The sequence below is a fragment of the Nicotiana tomentosiformis genome, chromosome 11 (genome assembly GCF_000390325.3).
Source record: "Nicotiana tomentosiformis chromosome 11, ASM39032v3, whole genome shotgun sequence".
NCBI classification, from domain to species: domain Eukaryota; kingdom Viridiplantae; phylum Streptophyta; class Magnoliopsida; order Solanales; family Solanaceae; genus Nicotiana; species Nicotiana tomentosiformis.
Genome location: NC_090822.1, coordinates 8,725,136 through 8,734,288, shown reverse-complemented (window position 1 = coordinate 8,734,288; position 9,153 = coordinate 8,725,136). Strand labels below are relative to the sequence as shown.

The 9,153-nt window shown below is 36.9% G+C and overlaps 1 protein-coding gene across 2 annotated transcripts; it reads right to left on the bottom strand.

Moving 5' to 3' along the window:
* Positions 1–722: 722 nt before the first annotated feature.
* LOC104091305 (uncharacterized) lies at positions 723–8,671 on the bottom strand. 2 transcript variants are annotated; one of them, XM_009596614.4, is made up of 10 exons: positions 8,519–8,671; positions 4,151–5,129; positions 3,451–3,535; positions 3,209–3,304; positions 2,000–2,152; positions 1,812–1,919; positions 1,591–1,710; positions 1,294–1,419; positions 1,122–1,205; positions 723–994 (listed from the first exon to the last, which is right to left on the bottom strand). In XM_009596614.4, the coding sequence occupies exons 2-10, from the start codon at positions 5,107–5,109 to the stop codon at positions 869–871; spliced, it is 1,857 nt and encodes a 618-aa protein (XP_009594909.1). In that variant the 5' UTR covers positions 5,110–5,129; positions 8,519–8,671; the 3' UTR covers positions 723–868. The 2 variants fall into 2 exon arrangements, with proteins under 2 accessions (XP_009594909.1, XP_018624698.1); XM_018769182.3 differs by lacking the exon at positions 8,519–8,671 and adding an exon at positions 5,244–5,866.
* Between the last annotated feature and the right edge of the window lie 482 nt (positions 8,672–9,153).

Genomic DNA, 9,153 nt, shown 5'->3' with positions numbered 1-9,153 from the left:
ACTCAGCCCCATACAACATAATCGATCGGACAACCGCTCTGTAGAACTTACCTTTAAGTTGTCACATTCTTATCACAAAATACCGAAAGTGAACCTCCATTTCATTCACCCCGCACCTATACGATGTGTGACATCCTCGTCAATCTCCCCATTCCCTTGTATAATTGATCCAAGGTATTTGAAACCATCTATCCTAGGAATGACTTGTAAATTCAACCTCACATCCCCGTCCACTTATTGATCTGCACCACTGAACTTGCACCTCAAATATTCTGTCTTGAACTTGCTCAACTTGAAACCTTTAGACTCTAGAGTCTGCTTCCAAACCTCTAGCCTTGCATTAACACCGTCTCGTGTCTCATCAATCAAAACAATGTCATCTAATAATAACATGCAATACTGCACATCTCCTTGAATGTGGCGCATCAGCATGCTAGCCACAATTTACCAGCTTATTAGGTTTAATAAAACAAGATGTTCAGTTAGAAAAAGATATCAAGGATTTTAGACGGGTGAGTTGATATAGAAAATCTTGTTTGAACCCAGTTCAGTATATTTTAGGTTAAATTGGAAAATCACTAATCAAACGCCTATTCTAATAAAATTTATCGATTCATATATATCAGGGAAAATATAAAGTAGCGGAGGAAAGGGTTTAAAAACGGGGTTTTTTTTTTTGGGGGGGGGGGGGGGGGGGTGTTTAATAAATAACACACTCCATATAGACAATTTGATTCACCTTAGAAGTCAAAATAGTAAGATCACAGATGGGAGAGCATACAGACAAATTGCAGCAAACATTACAAAGTGTTCATTTTTTCTAAGGACATCTTAAAAGCCAAACAAAGGTTTAGATGGACATGGAATCTCATTTGAGGAGTGTCTTGACAATGGACTTCACATTCAGCTTCTTCAAGTCAGTATATGACTGTCCACATCCCACAAACATAACCGGGGCTCCGGATATGTAAACCATGGATAATGCTGCACCCACCTATGAACGAAACAAGGATGAACATAAGATTATTATCGTATAGTAGGAAAAAGAATGGTGCAACGAATTTGTAATCGAAGGAAGGCATCAAAACATATTTATAATGGAATCGGCCAAGATCATGTACCTTGTCATCGATAGTGTCAAATTTGGTCAGCAAAATTCCATCAATTAACCTCGGATTTGGTGAGGGTGAGAGGTCACCTAATTTCTGCACGAAAAAATCAAGAGTAACTACAGCATAAGATGCAGATACAAAGAAACTATGAAAAGAGTATCATAACCATGTATAAGCAAACCTGGTTAAACTTTGACAGTTGGTCAACAGCATCATTGCCGACAAGTGCCTCTCCAACAAAAAGGATCAGATCTGGACTATTGACATATATAAGCTTTGACAATGCTCGCATCAATGGTTCATTATCCTGAGGAACATGAACCTTGGGAGTAAATAAATGCTAACGAATAAATGGGTTAAGGAAACAACATATACAATACCACCAAATAAGCTAGAACTCATAGAGGGACCCCCGCCCCTAGGGAACATTAGACATGTTGGTAACTTTGAGATGTGAAGCTTCAAAATTCAATTCTACCTGCATCCGACCAGCTGTATCAACAAGAACAACATCCGAACCATTTCGGTTAGCCTCCTGAATTGCTTCTTTAGCAACAATAGCAGGATCCTTCTCATACCCCTTCTCAAATATTGGGATCTGATAAGCAGAAAATTAAAACAAGCCATCAGCTTGTAAAACATTTCCACCCAGTTAACATCAATAATTTCCATAACCATAGACTTCAAATCATGACATACCTGAAGCCTACGTGCATGAGTGCGTAGCTGTTCAACTGCTCCTGACCGGAATGTATCACAAGCAGCCATCATGACATCGATATTATGCTGCAAAAGCCAATAAGCAACCTGCAGAATGGCAGATAGAACCCTCCTAGTTAATATAAGGCACTTTAAATAAATAAAAGCAAAAGCTCAGCTTAGTTAACCTTAGCAAGATTGGTAGATTTTCCAACTCCATTAACTCCAACAAAAACCACAACATATGGTTTTCCTTGTTCCTTTGCAGCATGAACATCCCTTAGAATATCAATGGAGCGCTTGGGAGTCAAGATGCGGACAAGAGCCTCCTCCATTGCTGCCTGTTTCAATCAATTCAGCACGCCATAGTAAAGGGATGTTCAGAGTTCATATTAGACCACATAGGAAAAAGATGGACTGGAAAGATATTTCAAGTTTCCGCATGCAATTATTCTGGTTTTAAATACCTCTTTGAATCTTTTTTCTTTTCCTATTTGGAGGGGGAGCGAGGGAACAGGAGAATCCAAAGATATTTGGGCTTATAAAGCTTTTCATGGCTGACTAAATAAGGAATTTCTATCAAACACATAAATTCCACAAAGAATATGTAAGGGCTAAGGAACTGTCACAACCGTGAAAACAGTGTGGGAAGATATACACAATGGATATTTCGGTAACCGTGTGTTTACACTAGGGATCTACCTTGAGCCATACTCGTTTACCTTGAATATTAATGAGTCAATTAGTAGTGTACAAGATATGGTTCACTATTTGTGCACGATATCTTGCTAATTAATTAAACTAAAAAGTAAGCCTACAAAAAGCTAGAATTTGGAGAAACACTCCACCTAGTAGTTTATAAGTAGGAATGCAACAGAATATCTGCACTGCAAATTTAGCCAGCAAAAGAAGAATGACATAGATGGGATTGTGATGCCTACTTAAAGAAAATTCACATATCTAGACTTAATTCTATTTGAAAAAATGACATCATCGGCAAAGAATCCATGTGGAGCACTCCATTTTGGAGTTCCTAATTTGTCTTTATTGGGTAGTGGAGCTTTGGCGTACCTGGTAAAGTTGTTGCCATGTGACCAGGAGGTCAAGGGTTCAAGCCGTGGAAATAGCCTCTTGCAGCAATGCAGGGTAAAGTTGCGTACAATAGACCCTTGTGGTCTGGCCCTTCCCCGGACCCCGCGCATAGCGGGAGCTTAGTGCATTGGGTTGCCCTTTGGATAGTGGAATGAAATGGACCCAAATGGAACGGAGTGGATGTAGAGGACTCATATAACCAACTCCAGTTAATTTGGGATTACACCACATCATTTGCCACCCTTTAAAGCTTAGTATTAAGACATTGCACTTTTAAAAATTATGGGAGGTTCCTACTTGCTTACCTGAACTGTTGAAGATATTCTTGTAAATGAGGCAAGTTTTTTACCCTCCAGACATGCTGCAACTGATTCGCACAGCTTTTCAGCTATTTCCTCAGCCTGTAAAACATGCACAAAATTGGTCAACCCAAATTTAATATGAAAGCTACTGAGAAAAAATTGGTCATCTATTAAAGGAAATCTCTCTTTTACTTTACTTTTTGGGGGGGTTGGGGGGGGGGGGGGTAATGTACTATTTAACTTACAACATTCTTGGTCATCAGCCTGTCCTTAAGAGCTTTCAAAGCTGGTTCCAGGTCAGTCTTCTCCAAGTTTGCCTTACCTGCGATACTGGATACACAAAAGCAATTCAATTATTGAAGTGAGCCAGTAATCCACAGTGAGATAGAAATTCAGATGAATGACAATTGGCAATCCAGATAAAGCAAATGCAGTACAATGAAAACTAGGAACTGAAACTGGATTCATGTGTTTCCCTATTTCTCTGCAGCATTTTTCTGCTTCTCACAACTCAAATCAAATTTAATTCACAAAGTAAAGAGAATGAAAATAACTGTGTACTTCTTTTGTCTTAAGCAAGTACGCAGTGTGAACTATAATTATAACTTTTGGATCCGTTCAGAGAAACTGAACGCGAAATGGCATTAAAGGGTAATCAAAACTTTAACTCCTTAACACATCCTAGGGTATCAAAAGATAATTTAAGGGTCAAATTCAGTGATATTAGGTGATATCAAACCTGTCTGAAAAAAATTGAGACCTGTTAAACCTAGCCATTTCCCCAATTAAATGAGAATCCCTGAATACACTTTTCTCTTCAAGTGAGCAAGAGAAGAAAAACTGATGTGAATGTCATAAAACAAAAGTAATAAATAAAACCAAACATTTGGATAGCACTTTCATGATCTTGACCTATCCTGCAATCAATGGAGGACGAGAATTTACCTCTGGAACATGGATGAGAACCAGCCTTTCTTCTTTGCTTCAACCTTGTTGTCTTTTCCCGGTTCTTCATCATCCTCGGTCTCACTATCACTACTCAAGATCTCCTCTTTGTCCATCATACTGTCACCTTGTTCTGCTTCCACAACTGTCACATTCTCATTCCCATTCTCACTCACAGGTTTTGTGAAATCTAATTTTGGCTCAGAAGGTGAATCGTCCCAAACTCGATTCTTCTTTATCTTTTTTGTAGGCTCTGCCTTGGAACCTTTGTTTACAACAGTATCTGCTTTCTTTCCACCTTTAGCCCTGAGCTTCTGTAGCTTATTTACATCAAAAGCCCCAGCCACGGAATTCCTGTTCTCTTTACCGTTAACCTGCACTACTCCATTTACAATACTTCCGTTAGAATGTCCATTCTCCTTAACATCCCCTTTCACTTTATCACCATCTCCACCATCATTTCCTGAATCACTACCACCCGTTTTATTGTTGCCTCCATCAGTACCACCCTTTTGCACCTGTCCTTGCTTCTTACCAAGATTATTGGTGACAGGCTTTGCCACCTGCTTCGATTTCTTGATATCCTCAGCACGAGCCTCGGCCTCTTTCCGGAGCTGCTGGAAAATATCATCAAATTCATTGTATACAGTCTTTTTGGGATCATAAATCTCAGAGAATTCACGTTTAACCATAGCAAGCAACTCATCCACATACAAAAGATGGAGAATCCGCTGATACACAGCGACGAAAACAAGCCCCAGTTCATTGTGGAAAGTCCATTTAAGAGTGTATGCAGCTCCAGTAACATCATAATTGTATGATGCAGCACCTGAACGTTCCTCCAAAAGACATGAACGAATCAATGTGTCAATTGGGGAGCCTCTAAGAGCATTTCCAAGCTCTTTACATGTCCAGAGGATCAAACCCCCTCTAGTGAATATCAGTAACTGCTCTAACATCTCCGAACTCAAATTCAACCCTGCAACCAAAAGTTTGACACCAAAAGAAAGAACTCTTCAGAATTTAAGGGGGGGAACAACTTCAGAGAAAGCAAAAGAAAAAAAAATCAGAAAATGACACAAGCAGAATTTACTTGAATTGGGCCCTCAACAATTGGGCTTGATGTTGATAATCTCTGTGCAAACACTATAGAAGAGAACGATAATCAATGTGAAAAATAAACCTTATGTGATATACTTTCTTTATTGACCCTGCTTACTTGGATTGAGTCTTGTATTTGATTGTTAAATAGTTGGCCAAGTTCTTATACATGTTTTTAGCTAATTGCTTCATGTACCTTTCTTTCTTTTTCAGCCTGTGTAGTTAGGTTGGATCCACTGTTTAAGTAGCGACATCCTATCTCGCATACCATTTTAGTCTTATCACAAGTGTAGAAGATTTATATTCATTGAGGAAGAGAGTGAAATACTTCATGAAAAGCTAGAAGAGAAGTTCAACAAGCAATCAGCTCCCCACCAAAAATACCTACAAAGGCTAACTAGTTAGAACCAATTAATTTAAACCAATATAATGACGAGACAAACTTGATATGTTTAGAAGTTACATACAACACACTGGCATTTCCGACTCTATACACTGTTTTTAGGTCCATATTTGCACTTAATTATTTCTTCTTTATTTTTTAAATCTTCTTATATTCAGAGTGGACCTGTTGCAAGTGGAGGCTCATGCAAATGATGGAATTTTCTTTATGGAAGAATTAGATACCAAAGTTGAATTAAATTATGAAACTAGTATTGATAGGGGTGGTTGCCTTGTTAACTATTCTGATGTATATGTACATAATAGATATGTCTTCTTAATTTAATTCTTCCAAAGATTAATGACTTCCTATCCTATCCAATTGTTTTATCGACTTTCCAAAAATAGACCATTAGGGTGGAACATGGAAAAACATATAGGGTATCTGATTATCTAAGACATGAGCATAACATAATTTAAATTCTTCTATTCAATGATAAGAAAAGGTTGCAAAATTGAATATGATTATACCCTTTTTGGCGACTTCGATTTCCCCACCACCAGCCCCTATACTTAATCCTTAACCCCAAGCTTTGCAAGGAAAGATCTATCCGTCTTAGAGGCAACTTGGTTTGGATACTATGCAAGCGTGTCATAGCATATAAAACAAGTCTTAAATTATCTATTCGCTTATCTAAAGCTTGCCAATTTGGCACTCGTTACAAGCTTATAAATGATTCTTCTTCGGTATGATTAACTATTGTGACTTGTGATCATATTTCGATATGTTTTTCTTCCTAGTTTGCCATATGTTAGGCTGTTTCGACTACTTAGTTTCCCGTACATGTTGACGTCCAGATTGCTTAGCTTGATAGATTCATTTACATGATTCTAGCACTCATAGACCATCCAGATTTTCTGACATAAGTGGAACAACTCCACGTCATGCGGATTTCAAGGACTCCTTCCATATCTCTCTTAGGCATCTTATTTTTCTCTTAATTGAATCAGTGTGGAAGCAAGCACCATAAGCGAGTTTATGATAAAATCATAAAATGCAATCATACTTTCTTTTGCATTAAACCTTGTTTATTCTTTGACCTTAATTCTTAAGTGTACCATTAGGAATGAAACATAGCTTGATCCAAAAGAAAATACGGCTGCAATTTTTGATTTTATATCATAAACTTAATTATGATACAAGCCACAGTGCCACACTGATTCAATTAAGAGAGAAAGTACCAGAGAGAATTATGAAAATAATGTTCCAGGTGGGAGAGTCCTAAAAACCCGCATGAAGTGGAGTTATTCCAGTTATATCAAAAAATCTCGACGGCTCTGAGCGCCACAATCATGTACGAGGAACTAGGTTGTCTAAACGGCAGAATGTACGAGAAACTACGCAGTCGAAACAACCTAATAACATATGGAAAACTACTCAAGAAAATACACTTAAATATGGGCATAAGTTGCAACAAAAGAATATGTCGAAAAGGGACAATCACAACTATTTACAAGCTTGTATGAATGCTGCATTGGAAAGCTTTTGACAAATGAATAGCAGAAGATCTAAAACTTGTTTTAAATAAGACAATGTGCTTGTATGACAATCTAAAGTAAGTTGCTCTAAAACAGATGGATCTTTCCTTCCAAATCTTGGAATTAAAGAATAAAGCATGAGAAACTGGTGACGAAGACAGCGAAGGCACCAAAAATGGTATAACTGTGTTTGAGTTTTGCAATTCTTTCTATCACTAAATAGCAAAATCTAAACCATATTATGTTAATGCTTTAGTTAATTAGCATCTATTAAAGTCTCATTCTTATTGTCGTTCTTTTTTAGATTCGTAAATGTGTAAGTGTAACTAGTGCAATGCATACCACGATATTTTTTTTATATCCGCCCTAATGGTTTATTAAAAAGTGAAAAGAAGATAAAGCACTTGAATACGAGATGGAGTCATTCAAATTTGGAAGAATAAAATTAAGAGGACATATCCCATGTACATTTAGATCATATGGAAGCAAGACAACCATTTTATTTTGTAATTTTGATTTTGGTATCTAATTCTTCACTTCTCATGACACTCTACTTACAACAGGTCTAATGTAAATGCAATATAAGAAAACTTGAAGAAAACATAGACATTGAGCAAGAACAGTGATCTAAAAACAGTATATAGAGTTGTAAATATTAGTGCCTTGTACGAAACTTCTAAACATATTAATATATCAAGCATATCTCGACATTATTGTCTTGCTATTACTTTCTATCAGTGCTTCTTCTATATTCTTTAGCCAAGGGTATATCGGAAACATTCTCTCTACCCTTCCTAGACCACTAGTGGGATTACACTGGGTTGGTGTTGTTGTTGTTGTAAGCTTATCTCGACATTGTATTGGTAAAATTATTTGATTCAAACTGGTTAGCCTCTTCAGTTATTTTTGCTAGGGTAACTGCTAGCTGGTTGAACTTCTCTTCTAGCTTTTCGTGTATTATTGTCACTCTCATCTTTATATAGCAAAACCCAAATAACCTACCAAAGTGCTTTCACAATTTATGCAATCAAACTACGATTAGCCAATTAACTCGATATCTTCCTATCAGAAAACCAATAAATCTACCAAACCCTTTACACAATTAAAGCAATAAAACCATTTTCCAGTTTTAATTTCCTCAAGAACCTAATTCAGATGACACCACAAAAACCTAAATCAAAAACCTGTCACGCAACAGGATTAACAGATCGAACACACGAAGCATACAAATCAGCAAACAAAATCACAGAACCAATCCCAAAAAAAAAGAGGAAAATCCCGGAAATTAAAATTGAAAAAGAAAGAAATTAAAATCTAAAACCGCAACTAGAAGAAAATTGCAGATACCTGTCAAATTCGTCGGTAATCTGAGAAGGAAAAGGCGACGAAAGGACTTGGAAAACGGAAAACGAAAAGAGAAAAAAAATGAAAAAAGAAACAGAAACGAAAAATGTGTTACGAAATAAAAGCAATTTAGTAAAATATGTACAAGAAATGTTGTTATGAAATAAAAGCAATTTAGTAAAACATGAACAAGAAATAGAGAAGGAAGAGATTTATTCTTCAATTGTGTGTATTTTCTTATCTATTATAAGGTATGAAAAGTGAAGAAAAATATGTGATTAAGCATAGAAATATGTCATTGAATATGTCAATAAGCATTTGAGAAGATCATGGAGGAAGAGTTGACATCCACCATAATTTGATTTTTCTTATAACACTCCCCCTTGGATGTCCATAGATAATGTGCCTCGTTAAAACTTTATTAGGAAAAAACCCTATGGAAAAAAAATCCGTGTGAAGGAAAAAGAGTACACATGTTTAGAAATACGCCTTTTGGTTGCCACGTTAAAAACCTTACAAGGAAAACCCAGTGGGACAAAACCTTGTAAGGGAAAAAGAATACAACGCGTAATAACTCCCCCTGATGAGAGCATCAATTCACATCCTTGAGCCTTCGCATCCCAATCTTGTACACTAGT